General features: G+C 37.9%; 1 protein-coding gene across 6 annotated transcripts in view; it reads left to right on the top strand.

The window, feature by feature from the left end:
* The window catches only part of LOC124554893 (serine/arginine repetitive matrix protein 2-like), a 391,768-nt gene that overhangs the window by 41,422 nt on the left and 329,516 nt on the right, over positions 1 to 20,830 (top strand). For all 6 annotated transcript variants that reach the window (XM_047128572.1, XM_047128573.1, XM_047128575.1 and 3 more), the window contains exons 5-6: positions 14,604 to 14,762; positions 16,700 to 16,849. In XM_047128572.1, the coding sequence (XP_046984528.1) occupies positions 14,604 to 14,762; positions 16,700 to 16,849 (309 nt within the window). The remainder of the gene's footprint in view (positions 1 to 14,603; positions 14,763 to 16,699; positions 16,850 to 20,830) is intronic.

Here is a 20,830-nt window from a genome sequence, read left to right as displayed (position 1 = left end):
ACTATTCCTCCTGGTATGCAAGATATATAACACAGGCAAAATACCCTCGGACTTTAAGGAGGATTTCATAATTCTTTTTCCAAAGAAGGCTGGTGCTGATAGATGTTAATATTATAGAACCATCCATTTAATAAGTCGTGGTTGTAAAGTACTGACACGAATTCCTTACAGAATGAAAAATCTGGAAGAAGCTGACTTTGAGAAACATGTGACATTAAGATTTTAATTCGATCTGAGATGGTAAGAGACTCAGAATAGCAGATGAGCAGGATTGATAGTGTATTAAAAAGAAGTTATAAGATGAATCGCAGCAAAAATAAAAGTGTAATGGAATGTAGTCAAATTAAATAAGACAATGCTGATTGTGTGAAGCAGTTGATTAGCACAAAAATGAACCTAAATCAGGTGAACTTGAAAGTCTGCATTGTATAAACAGTAATCACAGATTATTTTGCTGTTAACTAGGATCAGCTTCCACAGACAAAATTTTGTGATCAAATCAAGTCCAGTTATAGTCATCAGTTCATAATCTAGTGACACTACAAAAGAAAGAACTTTTGGCAAATGCAAGTGTAGAAGAAATAATAATACAGAAGTTCTTATTAACACTGTCACACTGCCGAAGCTCATTTAAAAAAAAAAAAATTTTTTGTCTGTATGGGTGGGTTGAGGAGAATATTGGTGATGTTAGTAATTGTTCTCATCAGAATACTTGGAGAAACTTGCAAGTAATGTGAAAAGATTATTTCACTTAATGCTTCTTTGCCCCTGGAAATGCTTGCTGATGTGCAAAATGATTAAGTGATGGTTCATTGCCCACATTAACCTGTAGATCTCCATATATCTGGATGGGAAGTCTGCTCAGATGTCTGAAGAAGTCAGTAGCGTACCAACTCCAGTGGGAACATGCCCCGTAAATCATGCTACTGGTCAAATCAACACAAGTGTATACCTCTGGTGCACTGTGCTTCAATAGTTTCTTGTGAATGATTTAAATATTCATTCCCAGAGAAAGCTGTCTGAATCTGTAGTCAACAGTCAGTAGTGTGTGTATTTTCATCACGCTCAGCAAAGTAGTGAAAGCTTGATGTGATGCCACAGTCATCTACAGTTTGTGTTTTGAGTGAAATCGGCTACACCACAAAATAACGGAAACTAGGTGGGCATGAATTATCAGCTCCAAACCATGTACTCTTTGGGATTTCTGGTCTAAAGATAACTATGATAAATCACATTTTAAAATTACATCACCTGAATATGGTACTTGCTGCTTTCCTAACATTCTAGGTCACTGTGATGGGCAGTATTTTGATGCTTTTTGGCTGTAGAGAAGTTTCTTGATGTTTGAGAAGTTTCATCTGCTTATTTTCCTCTGGCTTTACAACAGAAAATTGTTTATTGTCTGGTGTACAATTAATATCTGTTGTCAAAGCTCGGTAATTGTGTTGATCATTTATTTAGCAGTTTTGCCAGGCATTTCACATTTTAAGTTGTATCAACACTGAACCTTGTTCAGTTGATCCAGATTTAGTTATACACTACATAGAATTGGTGTACTTGTCTTGTTTTCTGAAATAAGATTAGAACGAATCTCCAGTCAACAGTATTTTTACAATCAGCCTTGAAAATATTAGATGAGTTTTCCCATTTGGGCTGTAAAGTAACTGATAATGGTTGAAACAGAGAGGATAAAAATGTAGACTGATAATAGCAAGAATAGCTTTTGAGAAAAAGAGAAATTTGCTAACACTGAATATCCATTTAAATGTTAGGAAGTATTTTCTGAAGCTTTTTATCCAAAGCAGGCTGTCTGACCTCCAGTAATTTCTCCTGGGCAGCTGGGCATCTATAGGCAGCACTGGATAAGGTTGAGGAAAAGCTAATGGGTATTCAGGCAGCCAGACTAGAAAATTTATGGCACAACTTGGCTTAAAGAAAGGGCTGGTTGCTCATACACTTCCTGATGCATCAAGAAATTGTCAGTTTGGTAATGGAGGGAAGTCTTGGGAGGAGTGGGTGCTAAAGACCTCGATATGATGCGCCGAAATAATTGCGCCACCATTATCTGATGAGGGAGACCAAGGTTTGACTAGAGTAAGCGGATTCAACTGAATGTAGGTTGCAGTAATTAGTAATTATGTAGAGAAGGGGAGGCTTGCACAGCATTGAGAGCCGTATGAAACCAGTTTTCAGACTGAAGACCAAAACAAACAACAAAACATTGCACTACATTCATAAAGGGAAAAAGGTATTACCTATTTACTTTTCAACTTCACATGGCAATGGCAGTGATGATACTTGCATGTAGATGTGTAGCAACATAATGAAATATTCCAAAGGCAGTACCAGAAAAGTGTGTGACAGGTACGGTGTTTACTTAGATATTATTGCTACATGTGTCACTCAGTCATTTTAATCAATGTAGGTCTCAACCTAACCATATCTCTGGTATCACTACATATTTTGATTTCGGGGGTGGGGCTGGGGGGTGGGGGGGGGGGGGTTAGACAATACACTATACAATAATGTCTACTTGAAAATCAGTGTATTTTTGCCAAAACAATATTCATACAATTTACTTTTTTTGAAACAGTTCAAATACTATGTAGAAGAGTTGTTCTTGTTGATTCCTTTCGTTTCGATTTTGGAGTTTAGCCCATCTCAACACAGAATTTAATCAAATAACTGTGAACAACACTACACACAATATAGTTACTGTTAGGAGTGTGGCAGTATTAGGAGACAAAGTACTGCTTGCACAAATTGTTCCACCTTTCGTCTTCTATCGATTAAGAGTAGAATGGATATAGTGTCTTGAAAAAGAGGTTGTAAGATGAACATCAGCAAGAGCAAAACATGGTTGATGGACAATTGTCAAATAAAATCAGGAGATGCAGAGGGAACTGGATTAGGATATGAGTCACTAAAAGCAGTTGATAAGTTTAGTTGCATGGGAAGCAAAACGGTTGATAATTGCTAAGTATAAAGATATAAAATGCAGGCAGACAATTGCAAAAAAGAAATGTGTTTCTGAAATTGAGAAATTTATTGAATTGAGTATAAACTCATTAAGAAGTTTTTTCTGTATTTGTCTGGAGCGTATAGCACTGACAAGACTACAACAGAAATTTTTGAAGTGCTGCTACAGAAGAATGCTAAAGGCTGGTTGGATTGACTGAATATCTAATAAAGAGGTACTGAATCAAAATGAGGGGGAAAAAGAAATTTATAATACAAGGTAACTAAAAGGTGGGATTAGTTGGTAGGAGACATTTTGGGGCTGACTTAGGTAATGGAGAGAAATGTGGGGAGAGGAGTAAAAATTGTAAAGGGATACCAGATCTCGAATACAGTTAGCGGTTTCAGTTGGACATAGGTTACAGTAGTTATGCAGAGATGATGAGGCTTGCACAGATTAGACTAGCATGGAGATCACTGCATGAGACCAGTCTTCAGTCTGAAGACAACACTAACAGAAAGCTCAGAACTAGAGAATCCAGGACTAAAGACAGTTAAACTGCCTAATGCTTGTAAACACTACTTGAAAGTCAGTGTCTTGCCAGTGTCGTATGTCAACTGTATTGTTGCCTTTCTGTCCATGAACATAGTTTCATTAAGTGTAGATTGTAGGAGATTTGCAGTTATGATAACCGAAAAGCAGATGTGAATTAATAATGTTAACATAGAAAAATTTTAAGAGATCAATAAAAGATGTTGTAAACATCAGGAAAACATTAATTCTGGAAGCATGAAAAGTAGGGTTATACTGCAATGACCAATAATGGCTACAGTCTTGATATAGTCAATAAAATACACAGGAAGAAAAAATTAAGGCCAAGTGTGCAAAAGCTCAGTAGTAAATTGAGCCCAGTATATCCAAAGGTCTGTCGTGAGTCCAAGGAATTTTATCTGGCATTTAGCACTTCATTCACCTCTGGCAATGTTTGTTATGTGAAAAATGTTGAGTTGCTTTGTGGTTCAAGTCCACATTACTCCGTAGGTTCCTCTGTAACTGACAGGGTAAGTTGTTCATAGGTTAGAATAAAGCAGGTGCATACCACCTCCAATAGGACCATGTTCAGTAAAACATTATGTTATTCAAACCAATCTTCAGGTTGGTGACACCTTTACCTTATGCAAATGAAACTTGAGAAGTAACATTAGCAAAAATAGAAAGAAATAAGAAAGAGAAGTGTGTTATATTACTGCACTTAGGGAATGTTTCACAAAAAACAAGTTACACGTTTCTTAATGTTAATCTTGAAAATAGCTGTTGCACAGAAAACAAACTCAAATGAACATAATACTCGGAATAGACAAAACTAAAAAAATACAACCAGTCAGGAATATATAAAATTAAATGCAGTGACGGTGATATGGTCTACATACAGGATGAAACTTTCTTAAAAGATAGAGGGGACATGTAAACAAAAGTGGAACCAGCCTCACACATTTAGCACCCATCTCTGCGAAAAATAACACCCTATAATATATATGAGGTTAACGCCAAAAATTTTTAGCTGAAATTCAGAAAAAAATATAACTATTACAATATTTTAAAATACTTTCCGTAAACACTTATACATTTCTCCATCCTCTTTAACCATTTACAAATTGTTTCAGTCCAAGCTTCTTTAGGGAAGTCTCTTCGAGCACTATTGTATGCTGCAATAGCCTCATCGTTGGATGTTAAACGCTGCCCATAAATTCTTTTCCTTCGGATTTGGGAACAGGAAGAAGTCGATGGGGCCAGGTCAGGTGAAAAGAGTGAGTGTGGTCACACACACACTTTCTCCTTCTGCAAGAAGTCCATTGTTCTGGCAGCTATTTGTGTTGACAAATTGTCATGATATAGATGAAGGTGCCGCTCTTCAACTTTGGGTGCTGTGACCTCCATGTGGCTGTGACTTTTGGCAGATATTTGATCACATATCACTCAGCATTGATTGTACGATGTGTGTCCAGGCTCACAGAGGTGAGATAACCCATCTTGGTGAAGAAAGTGATCACCATCGCCTTTCCAGAGCTCCTACTTCTCTGAAATTTTCATGGGTGGTTCCTTACTTGGAAATCATCATAATGCAGACTGCCTCTTCCTTTCAGAGTCATAATGGCACACTCATGTTTTGTCACCAGTGATGATAATATACCTGTCTTTGGACCACTGTTTGTCAAATTTTTCAAGAATAAGATGACTCCAATCCATTCTTGTGTTGTTTTGGACTTCTCTCAAAGAATGTGGCATCCAACATGCATATCTCTTGTTGGGGCTTGAAGGATCATGAACAACGATCCACACTACAATTGATCCAATATTTAGAGTCCCTTTAATGTCATAAAATGTGAGGTGAGGTTACTCTTCAATCATTTTCCCCACAAAATTAATGTTTTCTTGGGTCATTTGCCATTGCTGGGTGACTGGGGTAAGGTTCATATTTGATAGACTTGCAATCCCTTGAAAATTCACAAAACTAATTTCTAACAGTGACGAAAGAAGGGACAGGTACACCAAAAATATATTCCGGAGAAAAGTGTCATTCTTCTTCGTTTAACTTCATTTTGTAGTCGTCATCAGTATGCTTGCGACAGAATGCCTACCTAATATGTTCCAAAATGTTGTGCATAAAAACAAGATTTCCCATTGTTAATACCTTGTGTTCTGTTGATGGTGAAAAGGTACAAGGTCAAAGTATGAATATTACATACTTCCTCCTGCTTAGGTAAATGGATCAAATCAGTTGCTTCTTTTTGCATTTGATATAGTCTGTGTTGGACTTGATGGGAGGCACCATTAGTTTGTTGGCAGTTCTTGAAAAATTTCAAAGAAAAAAGCTTTTTACTATATTTTTGCTGTCACCAGTGGACCAGAACACAGCCAAGGATTCCAAGACAGCTACATACAGCAAATGGCTGAAATTTTTGTGACATATTCCTGAGATCCTGAACAGACTTGAAAATATTCTTGATATCTTTATCCGTTTCCATTGTACAAAGGCTCAGAGTTACCCTACTTTTGCACTTAAAATCTGATACAAGTAGAAATCTGAATAATAAGTAACCACAGCAAATTGCTCAGATTTTAGCAATGTGTTCTCTAGGTATTTATCTAGAAGAGCCATCTCCCCGTTCGCAAAAATCTTTATCCATAATGGAGAAAAACCCCAAAAGCTTGTGTATTGGGTGCCAAAACCCTGCTGCAGAGTCCAAGATGGCTGTGCACAACAAATGGATGTAATTTTTACGTGGTATTCCTAAGATCCCAATCTCAATTGCCTGTGAAAATTTTCTTCATATCTTTATTGATTTCTGAGATACAGAGCTTCAAAGTTATCGTACTTACAAGGTAAAATACACATGTCAAATCTGTTGTGAGGCAAAAATTAGTATGGAGAAATATGCTGTAAAGTGTCTCTGTCATCACCTGTTAATCTCATGTTGTACTGAAGCACATGCAAAATTTTTGTGCATTAAAATTATGGTCTGAGGTGTAAAATTAGTTTCGCATTTCTTTAACTTCCTGTAAGGAAACTATCTAAATTTTACTAACCAATACATTTTTCATGTTATTTACATGCCTTGCTGTAGCAGGGAAAAAAAGGAACCAGTGGGAAAATGCTCCTATGAGAGCACAAAAAAATGTGCATATGTCTGTTTATTTAAAAGACTCTGACTGAAAAGTGGAGTACCAGCTGCCTCATTCTACCTTCCTCAGCTTATTTAAAAATTTTCCAAAAACTTTTGGCATGAGAATGTATTCAAGCTGTTTTATGCTGAGAGAGAAGAAGAAAGTGACAGGGGCAAAGTGATGGAAAAGTAATAAATGCTGGAAGATACTAGACAGTGCTTATGTTACAGAAAGAGCAAAGTAGACAATGGTATGGTGAGAGAGAGACAGGGAATCAGTGCCAAGGAACACAAGGAACATAGTTGACAGTGACAGAACAGTGCTAAGAAAAGAGCGAAGGAGACAGTGCCAGGAGGGAGGAGTAAAGAGAAAGAGAAATTGAAAGTGGAAGTGGGTGAGAGCCAGTGATAATGAGAGACAGAGTATATGTCAGTGACAACAAGGAAGAGAGAGATAGTGATAGTGAGAAGAGGGGGCAGGAGTAGGAAGAAAGGAATGAGATATTAGCAATAAGAACAGCTTTTTGGTGATATACAGGGAGACAGTGACAGTGGGAGAAGACAGTTGTTGTAGGATAGAATGAAGGGGACTGCGGTTGTGGCACAGGAGACAGTGACAGAAAGACACAAAGACGTAATGACAATGAGTTGTGCTGAATAAATGGGTGAGAAAGGGCAACTGGGAATGGATGGGTATGAGCAACTTACAATGGTGGACTAGTGTGTGTGTGAGTTGGAACTTGTGGAAAAAGTGTGAATCTGTTCCCAAAGTTTTTAAAGGTGCTGAGGAAGGTAGAATGAGGCAGCTGGTAGCCCACTTCTCAGTCAGATTCTTTTAAATACACAGGAACATATTCACATTTTTTGGTCCCTATAGGAGCATTTTTCTGCTGGTATATCATTGCATGAAAATCACAGCACACCAGATTCATTTTGTACTGTGTCTGACTCAGCACTGGCTGCATCTCCCTCATCGTTTGCAGTGTGGTTTAAAATCCGTTGATAGGGGAATTGCCGTGAGCATGCGCATAGATATATAATAATAAAATAATAATAATAATAATGCTGTTTCCAACTGAAATAGTCCCATTTTCAGCAGGATTTCGGTTTAAGAGTTGGTAAAAACTTTTGGCACAGCACTCATATAAGCAATAACCTTTCAGTTCTTCATAGATCAGAAAAGGGGAGCTGTATGAACATTATAGTGGAGATAGATCAACACACTTAAAAGAAAAAAAAGAAAGTAAGTTTGAGAACTTTGACAAAGATGACCCTGAATTCTATATTGAACAAAAACTGGCTTCACCAAAGATAATAAAGTGCAGTCACTGACATAAAAATAGATTGATAATATGAGAGTTACGCAATGGCATCACAAATATAATAAAGCAAATCGTCATATATCATAAATAACATTAATGACCTTGTAAATGTAAGTAAATAGTGTCCAACAATAAATAACTATATATATAGACACACACACACACACACTTCATTTTATACATGTGCTGCTTGAAAATGAGCCCTGCTCGAAACTAGTTGTGGAAAATAAAATTACACAGAAAAGAGTAAATTGCAGCACTTGTGAAATACATGTATAAAAATGCATTTTAACCCAGATAGTCCTGAATTATATGTTCTTCAAAATTGATTTATATCTTATCTACATTCATACACAAGATTGTAAGGAAGAAAGTAAAAACAATTTTGAGTATTTATTTTTATTTAGTGTTTCCAAAAATGGGTGTCCTTCCACAAGGATGCCAGGACAATAAGGGAACATGTTTTTAAAGTATATGACATTGCACAATTAACTTGTTTTGATTTTTATACTATCCAATAAACACAAATAAATTTGAATTATGGGCTAAAACAGCTAATAAATACAAAAAAAACAAGGAAAATAACCTATACACATATTTTATGCACTAGTACGATAAGACAAAAAGCAACAAACATGAAGTGGTTCGTCACATTTTACATATATAGTAGTAGTTTTTTTGTGGCAACTTCGACATTTCAGTGCTTCCTCTTTTTTGTTATCTTGTCCGTTGGTAATTCAGCAACATAATGTTCTCTTCCATCAAATCTAGAATCTAGTTTTGCCCTCTTACTAGGATGTCCCCTGCTGGTAGTGACTCTTTTGTTACTTTCAAGAATTGCAGTGACAGTTTGACGAGGAAATGTCAGATGATCTATGGGTTCTTCGTTGTGCTTGTAACGATCCCAGGCATTTTGCTCTGCAATGTGTATAAAATGTGCAATGATCGGGAAATACCACTTTTTCCCTCTTATAGAGCATCTATACATGGATACATTTTGGTTACCTCGATCTATGCCTCCCATATGAGTATTGTAGGAGTGTAATAAGTTAGGTTGAGGTACGGTAATCCTTTTCTTTTGTTCCCTAGAATATCATGTTACAAAGCGTAGTGGTTGCACTCTGTCAAAATTGGTGGCTACAGTAACAACATTGTTGTTATTCCAACGTACAATGGAAATCCCAGATGCTGAGTCAGAACAAACTTCATATGATCCTCTGTTTTCTTTTATCATTTTATCTACAGATGATAGAGTACAATTCTTAACTCTGTTTCCTCTTATTGTTCCTGTTGCTTCCACGCCCTTGTCTTTTAGGTCATGTAGTAGTTCAACGCTGGTAAAGAGGTTATCAAAGTATATTCGATATGGAACATGTGGAAGCAACTGGTCAACATAAGTCATTACCACACCGTACCCAATACCTTTCGTTTCATAATCCTTACTACACGTGCCAGGTCCTTGGTAGGTTCGAGCCAAATAATATATCCACCAATTCTGCCTCCACACCAAAATTTGAATCCGCATCGGATTGGTTTCCCATTTATGAATTGTTTGCACCCGTGACTTCTGAAGTATGAGACCATCGATTCATCGACAGAATGATGCTGCACGTGAGGTGCAAATTGTTTGAATCTATCATTCAGCATACACAGTAATGGGCGGATTTTCCCAAAACGGTCTGAATTATCTAAATTATCATTGTTGCTTACATGCAAATTGGAAAAGATAGAGTCAAATCGATCTCTGGACATGGCATTTGTTATGAGGTCGTTGTGACCATCTTTATCTGATTGCCAGTGCACCTTTCTGCATGACACTGTTACATATCCACTTAGCAGAAGTATTGCAATAAACACCAACATCTCATCTTCTGAACAATCACCTAGTCTGTTTCTCTTGGCTGCGTACTGATTTGTGTAAGTGACCATCATTTGAAGCACTTTGTTATCAAAAAACTGTTGGAAATATTCAAGCAGTCTTCGCCTTTTCTTCATTGCAACTGTGAACATTAGAGGCCATACATATGTTGGATTAACTATTTCACCACTTTTCCAGTTATATTGCTTGAGATTTAGAACTTTATTCTTCGATAGCCTTGCTGGTTTGTTTGTGGTTGTTGTTGTTATTGTTGCTGTTTTTGTACTGCTGGAGGGTCCTGGAACAACATCAGAGGTAAAGGATTGTTTCCTTGTTGCATTCACAGCATTAAAATTGGTAGAAATGGCCAAATCACGAAGTGCAGTAGCATTGAGCTGACTTGCTGCTAATTTTTCTGCACTTGGATTTTCTTCAGCACCCGAATCTTCATCTGTTATGTCATCAGTTGAATTTAGAGGAGGGTGTAATGTTACATCCACACCAATATTAGGTATTTCCTCATCTTTTGATTCTAACATGTCCAAAAGTGCCATCAGTGTACATCGTTTTCCGTGAATACAAAATGACAACATATTACCCTGATGTCCTTCTGGAAGGACAGTTGAAAACATTATTGAATTACAACTGACGAAAACTTTCAATCGTAATATAAACCCATAAATAATATAGGTTAATTCTTTAATATATTATATGACAAGTTTCAGAATTATTGACACAATATGAAAGAAAATATGCATACCCATCGATGACAAGGTCAGTCAGTTCGTACATGGTAAAATCGGCCCTATTTTGAAGACACAGTTTCTCACTCACTATGAACGACAGCGTCAAACTGACTGTCACAGCGCGCAACTGACTCTGCCTACGTCATATAACAATGCATCACAGTCGGTTGCAACAATGCATTATTCGCAAAAATAAATAATTTCGACAGAGTGATGTTGTCCTTCCAGAAGGACGACAGGATTATCTGGGTTAATTTATTGAAGCTGCGTAATAGTGTGTACAAAATAAATAAATAAATAAATAAATAATATTCCCTACCATTCTCTGGAGCAACATTGCCTCTGAATGTACCCTTAGATAATATGGACAGTGATTGATGATGATCACTTGTGGTTCTCCACACCATAACAAAATTACCATGATAAATTTGATGATACCAAATATGAACTATGTTGTATTAATACCTACAGCATCATTTTATGGCATCACTGGATTTCAGTGTGATGTTTCAACTCTTTGCCTTTACAAATGTCTGCTTGTGTCTGTGTATGTGCGGATGGATATGTGTGTGTGCGCGAGTGTATACCTGTCCTTTTTTCCCCCTAAGGTAAGTCTTTCCGCTCCCGGGATTGGAATGACTCCTTACCCTCTCCCTTAAAACCCACATCCTTTCGTCTTTCCCTCTCCTTCCCTCTTTCCTGATGAAGCAACCGTTTGTTGCGAAAGCTTGAATTTTGTGTGTATGTTTGTTTGTGTGTCTATCGACCTGCCAGCACTTTTGTTTGGTGAGTCTCATCATCTTGGATAGTGGCTTACCGAGATTGTGGATTATCATACAGAGAAATCGCTAGTCGTGTTGGACGAAACCAAACAACTGTAATGCGGATATGTGACCGTTGGATGCAGGAGGGTACGACGGACCGACGTGGTCGATCGCATTCACCTCGGTGCACCACTGCACGTGCTGATAGGCAAATTGTGCGCATGGCAGTGACGGATCACTCAGTGACATCCCGAACCATAGCACAGCACATTGCGTCTGTAACGCATCATCCAGTGTCTGCGCGTACCATTCGACGCCGTTTACAGCAGAGTGGTCTGTTCGCAAGACGTCCATTGCTTCGTCTACCATTGACGCAGAACCACAGACGTCTCCGTCGCCAATGGTGTGATGACAGACGGATGTGGACGGCAGAATGGAATGATGTTGTCTTTACTGACGAAGCACGCTTCTTTCTGCAGCACCACGATGGTCGGATTCGAGTGTGGAGACACCGTGGAGAGAGGATGCTGGACAGCTGCATTATGCATCGCCACACTGGTCTTGCACCGGGTATTATGGTATGGGGCGGTATTGGATATTACTCTCGCACACCTCTAGTACGCATTGCCGGTACTTTAAATAGCCGGCGCTACATATCCGAGGTGCTGGAGCCAGTTGTCCTTCCTTACCTTCAGGGCTCGGCCACAGCCATATTTCAACAGGATAATGTGCGACCACACGTGGCATGCATTGTCCAAAGGTTCTTCGTCAATAACCAGATTGAATTGCTTCCCTGGCCGGCTCGCTCTCCGGATCTTTCGCCGATAGAAAACATGTGGTCCATGGTTGCTCAACGAGTGACCCAGATTACATCCCCAGCTGCCACACCAGATGATCTTTGGCAACGTGTGGAAGCTGCTTGGGCTGCTGTACCCCAGGAACACATCCAACGTCTCTTTGACTCAATGCCGAGACGTGTGGCAGCGGTGATCTCCAACAATGGCGGCTACTCTGGCTACTGATTCTGGCAGGAACCACATGTCACAGACGTCTGTAAACGTAATCATTTGATACTTGGTCAACATGTTATCTACCAAATAAATTTTGTTGTGCTACCTCTTGTCTTTCTTGGTGTTGCATTTACGGTGGCCAGCAGTGTGTGTGTGTGTGTGTGTGTGTGTGTGTGTGTGTGTGTGTGTGTATATATATATATATATATATAAACAAAGATGATGTTACTTACCAAATGAAAGTGCTGACAGGTCGACAGACACACAAACCCAAACATACACACAAAATTCAAGTTTTCGCAACAAGCTGTTGCCTCATCAGGAAAGAAGGAAGGAGAGGGAAAGACGAAAGGATGTGGGTTTTAAGGGGGAGGGTAAGGGTCAATCCAATCCCGGGAGCGGAAAGACTTACCTTAGGGGGAAAAAAGGACGGGTATACACTCGCGCGCACACACACACATACCCATCCACACATATACAGACACAAGCAGACATATTTAAAGACAAAGAGTTTGGGCAGAGATGTCAGTCAAGGCAGAAGTGCAGGGGCAAAGATGTTGTTGAATGACAGGTGAGGCATGAGTGGCAGCAACTTGAAATTAGCGGAGATTGAGGCCTGGTGGATAACGGGAAGAGAGGATATATTGAAGAGCAAGTTCCCATCTCCGGAGTTCGGATAGGTTGGTGTTAGTGGGAAGTATCCAGGTAACCCGGACGGTGTAACACTGTGCCAAGATGTGCTGGCCGTGCACCAGGGCATGTTTAGCCACAGGGTGATCCTCATTACCAACAAACACTGTCTGCCTGTGTCCATTCATGCGAATGGACAGTTTGTTGCTGGTCATTCCCACATAGAATGCATCACAGTGTAGGCAGGTCAGTTGGTAGATCACGTGGGTGCTTTCACACGTGGCTCTGCCTTTGATTGTGTACACCTTCCGGGTTACAGGACTGGAGTAGGTGGTGGTGGTGGGAGGGTGCATGGGACAGGTTTTACACCGGGGGCGGTTACAAGGGTAGGAGCCAGAGGGTAGGGAAGGTGGTTTGGGGATTTCATAGGGATGAACTAAGAGGTTACGAAGGTTAGGTGGACGGCGGAAAGACACTCTTTGTGGAGTGGGGAGGATTTCATGAAGGATGGATCTCATTTCAGGGCAGGATTTGAGGGAGTCGTATCCCTGCTGGAGAGCCACATTCAGAATCTGATCCAGTCCCGGAAAGTATCCTGTCACAAGTGGGGCACTTTTGTGGTTCTTCTGTGGGAGGTTCTGGGTTTGAGAGGATGAGGAAGTGGCTCTGGTTATTTGCTTTTGTACCAGGTCGGGAGGGTAGTTGCGGGATGCGAAAGCTGTTGTCAGGTTGTTGGTGTAATGGTTCAGGGATTCCGGACTGGAGCAGATTCGTTTGCCACGAAGACCTAGGCTGTAGGGAAGGGACTGTTTGATGTGGAATGGGTGGCAGCTGCACTTCTGCCTCGACTGACATCTCTGCCCAAACTCTTTGTCTTTAAATATGTCTGCTTGTGTCTGTATATGTGTGGATGGATATGTGTGTGTGTGCGCGCGCGAGTGTATACCCGTCCTTTTTTCCCCCTAAGGTAAGTCTTTCCGCTCCCGGGATTGGAATGACTCCTTACCCTCTCCCTTAAAACCCACTTCCTTTCGTCTTTCCCTCTCCTTCCCTCTTTCCTGATGAGGCAACAGCTTGTTGCGAAAGCTTGAATTTTATGTGTATGTTTGGGTTTGTTTGTTTGTCTGTCGACCTGCCAGCACTTTCATTTGGTAAGTCACATCATCTTTGTTTTTAGATATATTTTTCCTACGTGGAATGTTTCCCTATATTATAACCATATATATATATATATATATATATCCTCCCAAGGTATCCGGAGTTCGGATAGGTTGGTGTTAGTGGGAAGTGTCCAGGTAACCCGGACGGTGTAACACTGTGCTAAGATGTGCTGGCCGTGCACCAAGGCATGTTTAGGCACAGGGTGATATATATATATATATATATATATATATATATATATATATATATATATATAGGGATGATATATATATATATATATATATATATATATATATATATATATATATTCAAATTTTAATGTTTAATTAACCAGTTGGAGATATGATGAAATATAGCTTGATAACATTACAAGTTGTTTAAGATAGCCTTCGAGCTGCAGGTATCGATGACAGTTACTGTTAATATACTACACTTTTTAATTATATTGAATAATTCATGAACTTATGTGAAGTGTTAATCTTTTTCAGAATTACATTTATGGAGGCTCTTCTGACAGTGGAAGTGAAAGTGATGATACTCAAGCAAACTGCCCTATCTGCTTTGTTTCCCTACTAAATCGAGAAGTAGCCACACCGGATTCATGTCAGCACTACTTCTGCTGCCCATGCCTTAAACAGTGGTCAAAGGTAAGTGCATTTCATCTTATTCTGTAAGCTATTAAAGTAATACAAACAAATATGTGCTAATTAACACTTTGTGTGATTGTTGTCGTATGACAGAGAGGTGCTATATTTCTTTTGTAGGAACTATGGAAAATCATTACAGATGTTTACTTCTCAGCACCTTTTAAGTCATGTAAAAAGTTGTTGCTGAAACACTTTCATACTACCTTCTGTCATTGATTCTGCTATCGAACTAAGAAATTTTTTTTGCAAGAGTATGGTAATTTGTGGATTGTACTGCAACAGTTGAAGTTCACAACATAGATCTTCTGTAACTGTCATGCTCAAATTGTTATTATTTGTATTTAGTGAGAATCTGTCTGAAATAAAAATTTCTTACAACACAATACATAAATAATACAGGGTCGGGCAATAAAAGTGGCCCAGAGAACAGAGTTCCAAGGTACAAACAAACACAGCAGAGGAAAAGAAATGCTACTAACTTAACTGTAACAGGCATTGAAAGTGACCTCCATTCACCTCTTGGGACTGTTGGTCCCTGGTCAGCAAGTTGCTGAAGGCAGATCAAAGCTGGACTGCTGGAATTGCTGAAAAGTCTCATCCAAAATGTGCTGCTGTTCATGAAGACTATGAGGGTTACTGTAGTGCACCTTAGACATGAGGGCTACCCACACAAAATAATCACACACTGACAAATCAGGTGACCAGGATGGTCAGGCTGACCTCTGCTAACAACTCTCTCAGGTGTGAAGATCGTGTAAATATGCTCCAAGGTTCAGCCAGCTGTATGGGCAATGGCTCCATCATATACACATACATTCACGTCCACTCATCAGGGCCACCTGTATTTGCCCCACCTTGTACATTAATTACGGGTTTACACTCAAAATATCAACTGTCAAACCTGTGAGTATTTATTTTCTTTAAATGCCAATGCTTTGTAGGGCAAACAAGGCTTTCGTGCTCTTTATATGTTAGTTAAAACTTACAGTAATAACTCTTACCACAAAATGGTTATTTTGTGATACCTTTATAAGTTCCAGCAGACATTTTTCATGACATTACACTAAATAAAATGGGGCGTTTTATGTTTCTTCTTTTAATACATGAACAACAGTCTGCTTGCAGAATGACAAGATATTGGCCTCATCGCATCACTTAATTGTGACTAATGATGCTCTCAACTGTATTCGAGAATGTAGAAGTCCTGTAAACCATACATGGCAATCATTTTGAGCCAAGATAAGCAATATTCTTATAACATGATATCTCACCAAACCACACACTGTTAACTCTATTCATGTTCAGTGTCCTCATTGGTAGCTCAGTGGTGCATTTAGAATGTGTGTTGGTTAGTTGTGGCCAAAAAGAAGACTAGTTTCTATTTGTTATTGTCTTGTAACACTGTCTCGTGATCTCGCCACTCACAAGACATTCGACCCAAACCTTCCTTCCTTCCTGTCCTGTAACAGGTTGGGAATATATTTACAGAATATTTGAAAGTAATTATGGAACCTAAAAGAGAAATTTACTCTAGGAAATCACTTAAAAATTATAATGTGAACATAGATTTTTGATGGCTACATAATCAATAGAAATATTTGTTGACACTTTCCTAGAAGGCACTTGCATTGGGAGAAATTAACTGCAGCCTCTGTATTTGAACTGTATCATAACCAAGATAAATAAAAATTCCATATATTTATGTGTAAAAAAACTGTTTTTGTCACCTCAGTGTAATTTGTTTCATTTAGTGTGATACATTTCTCTTCATAATGTTTAAAAACTTTAATTTATACACAAATGCATGTCATGTCTCTTTAGACTTTTTTTTAACCTGTCCTGGTGGATCTTCTCGTACCCTATCCCATTTCTTCCCACCACATTCTTCCATTGGTTAAAAGTGTAAAACACTACTCATGCTAATACCTTTTTTGCAGACTGTAACAACATGTCCAGTTGATCGACGCAAATTTAAGTTAATTCTTGTCAGGAATAATATAGGAGGACAAGTTATTCGTGTAGATCCAGTGGATCCAGTTTCTGTACAGTCATTTAGTGACAATGAAGATGATCCCACATTTTGTCAGGTATGCATGAAATTTTAATGTTGTTTTTTTAATATATATAATTTTTTTCTCCCAAGTCAAGTAACCACACGTTCTCTACATCTACATCTACATTTATACTCCGCAAGCCACCCAACGGTGTGTGGCGGAGGGCATTTTACGTGCCACTGTCATTACCTCCCTTTCCTGTTCCAGTCGCGTATGGTTCGCGGGAAGAACGACTGTCTGAAAGCCAGTTCTCCACGGTAGATGCATTCTATTATCTTTTATTTTGTTTCTTATTGTTAATATTGTCTTTGTAGCACGTAATGTAGTTTAACATACCTTATTGTAGCTGTGGTAAATAGAGTAGGCTCTTCTTGCCAGGTTTGTGTGTTATATGTGTTCTGTTTTATATGTGATAATGAACATTGAACAATTCTTGGGGTAATGATTTGTAGGTGATGTATGCTATGCATCTCTTTGGCAAATAATGTAAATAATCTTTTGATACCACATATTCTACACTAAAGTGAAAATGATCTTTCAGTCTTCCTGAAGCATTAGCTTCCAATTGCGTAAATAAATTTTTGGTTCACAATAACAACAAATGGAGATTATCCAATCTTAGTGGTTAAAAAACACAATTCTCCCAAAGAAACGAGTAAAAAGTCCCCTTTGATTTCATCTAAAAATAATGACCTCTATAAAACTTGTAATAAAATCTGAACAGTTACATGTATTTTTGTGAAATATGTTCCGAATTTTCCATTTCATATTAAATCTGTTTACTTTTCTGACCAATAATAACTAGCTTTCTGCATGTTAAATTTGGATTGGGGGAGGGGGGGGGGGGGAGGAGGAGGTGAAGGGAACCCAGGGAGTATATATTGCACAGTGCATGTACTAAGATTTTTCAGTGATAAAACATTGATTAATGTGTAATTATAAAAATTAAATGATTGCATAAATGTTGCCCAAAATTTTTTAGATGTAGTTCTTTTCTGCAACAAACAGATTTTATTTCTTTTGCAGTAGGATTCCTTCCTTGTGGTCTTTGCGGACAGATGTAGTCACAGGAGCTAAAAAAGTTAAATATCTTACTTTAGTTATGGTAATGTTATTTTTCCCCAGTCAGGTCTGTGGTTTCATTGTTTCTTGTATTCAGTAATATTTTATCAGTGATACTGAAAAACTCTTTCTTCTGTGTTATAACAGTCCTCCTTTCATCCAATTAACAATTAATCACGAGGTCAAAATAATCAGTGCCATTCATGTATTTATTGTATTCCAAAATGCCATTTTTCTAATGCTGTTGTGGGATATTGGAATCATGATGTTTTCTGTTTGATGTCACATATTAGTATAAATGATTTCCTCGATAACATGTTTTAGTTTTTTAATCTCTCTTTTTCCCTCTTAACTTTTTACGCATTGGTATACATAAAACACAAGGTAGTAATGTAGCTCAGAATTCTATAACATCAAGAATTTTTCTCAACTTTTGTGGTGATAACTGTTGAGGGTGGTTGTGAATGTGCCTTCAGTTTACCACAACATACACCATTTTGTGTGTACAGAAATTCAGGACATGCCTAATCAATAGATTGTTGAAATTAATTACCAAAGAGGAGTGTGAAGATAAATGTAACTTGATATTATCTGTTAAACAAAAACACCCAAAACAGACTGAGGTGTGTGTGTGTGTGTGTAAAGACATAAACCAGTCTTTGTTAGATGAATATCTTCTGGCAAAAATGTTGTAACCCCCAAAATTCAATTTTCTTAGGAGAGAAGAGAAACAAGTAAATGAGCAAAATGTTTGTGAATGCTTATTCTGCCATTGTGAGTTTAAATGAGTTCATTAGTTACTAATGTGCAATAATTTTGACAATGTGAATCCTTAAAATCAAGATAAGAAAGATGATTGTCGGATTTCCATGCAAAAAAGTTGAAAGTCTAACAGAAGTAGCACAATTTTGCAGGTTACAACATTTACACCACTGTTTTATAGGTTTTATTCTGCATAAAAATTATGTAACAGAAACCATAATTGCAATTTGCATAACTCATTGTTAGAGCTTCCCATTCTACACACGTGTTTGAATGTGGTAATCCAAAGCGTAAATTGTACTCTCCCCTGAAAATATCTTTGTATGCTCTTTCACTGCATTGTGCAATAGGATTCTCTTCTTTAAAGAGTTAGTAAAGATTATTAACATTCGAATCAGAACTTGGGCAGAGTTTTTCATTCTTATGTCTCAAGCAGTGGCTTTCTTGTTCTGGTAGCTTCTCAATGTGGTTTCTTATCAAATCCATCAGGTCATCCTACAGTTTGTTAAGATGATTCTCAATGTTTGCCTCTTCTGTTTACAGAGGGCATGCATGCCACATTTTATCTTCTTTTGGAGCATTTACAGATGTATAGCATATACCATGCACAAGGCTTTTTGATATACATTAATTTGTTTTGCTTTTTTTCTCAAAAAGTACTTAAGTGTGCAGTGTATGCACAAAATGGCCTCCTGAGTCTTTCTATGTTTGATATCTGTTATTCCAGTGCATGACGAAGTTAAATGTCTTGTTTGATTATTATATTCGAAATTGTAGAATTCTTCAAACTGCATTTTGTTATCCTCCAAACTTACACTTCTACTCTGGTATTTACACTTATAGGTAGTAATTTGTAAAGATGGCGAAACGAAAGTTAATTATAATGCAGAAGGTGATAAAGGCTTAGTTACACATTAAAATAGAAAGTATGTAACTAATCGTATGAGTCTCCCACTAAACATTGACTTCATTTCGCTAGATTGGCCTACAACATTTTTGCACACACTTGTTGTGCAGGGAGTCTTCCAGGCAGTGGTTTTTTGTTGAGAGTCACATACGATTACACTGAATTCCATTTGTATTTCTACTCACTCCTTGTCCATTTAGTATATTTAATTTTGCATTTCCATTCTCTGTTTATGTCTTTGCACATACTCTGAAGTAGCAACACATGACTTTCCTCCTCCATTGTTACAATGTTTGTGAATCCAACTGACCTGCAGCAAAATTACAATAAAAGAAAAAAAGACGTTCGTTGTATGTATTTTTCAACGTACCTTCATACATTCTTCACTTTTACAATGTACAGTGTTTGTACGTGGAAACTCAGCGTTCTAGAAAAGTGAAGGTTACAGTGTTTTTGCCGGTGTATATTCAGTAGAGGAATAACTTTTGGCAGAAAAAAATGGTTTTATTTTATGGCCAGTTCAATCACCATTTTTGCCAGTTTTGGTGATGTTTAATGATTACTTATTTTACTTTTATCCCTTTTTCTTTGTATTCGAGTGTTAGTTTTTTTAAATGTCCGTTATTTGCACTATATTTATTAAATATTACATATCACATTTATTTGCCCTACTAAAAAGAATTAAAGTAAGTTAAATTGAATAATTAAAACAAATAACCATAAAGCCAAATAGTTTTTCAATCAAACAGTGTTTAAAGTTTTTCAGATAAAAGCATGCTCATAGTCTCAAATTTCTCTTTTTCTTTACTATAATGTCACAGTACGACATTATACAGGGAATTAGTCTACTAATTAAATTTCTACTTTGAGAGATTTTGTCAGTGACCCACCAACATGTGGAAAAATGGCATGTTGTTGTCTATTTGCACATAGAACCTTACTGTGTTCATTGCTACAACGGCAGATTGCCAAATTGTGTTACTTGAAAATGTTTGACATTGTTAGCATCAAAAATTGCTTTTCCACTAAACTCTGAAGAGAATTCCGAATATTGGCATTACTGGTCTTGGCATAGTACATAAAGGGCTTTTGACATTGTCACTATTGATGGGATTCATATTGCTTGTCCTAGGATTCATGCAAGAATGTAGGGCTGTGAACAGAGACTTAGGTGACTGTACAATTGTAAGAGCTGTCAATGTAGGCTGAAGGTGCAGTCCAGTTGTTTCAGTGTTCCTTCACCTCTTTACAGTTCTTTCTTATTTAATGTAGTTAGTTTCATA

Source organism: Schistocerca americana, chromosome X, assembly GCF_021461395.2.
Source record: "Schistocerca americana isolate TAMUIC-IGC-003095 chromosome X, iqSchAmer2.1, whole genome shotgun sequence".
NCBI lineage: Eukaryota > Metazoa > Arthropoda > Insecta > Orthoptera > Acrididae > Schistocerca > Schistocerca americana.
This window is presented reverse-complemented; position numbering and strand designations above follow the sequence as displayed.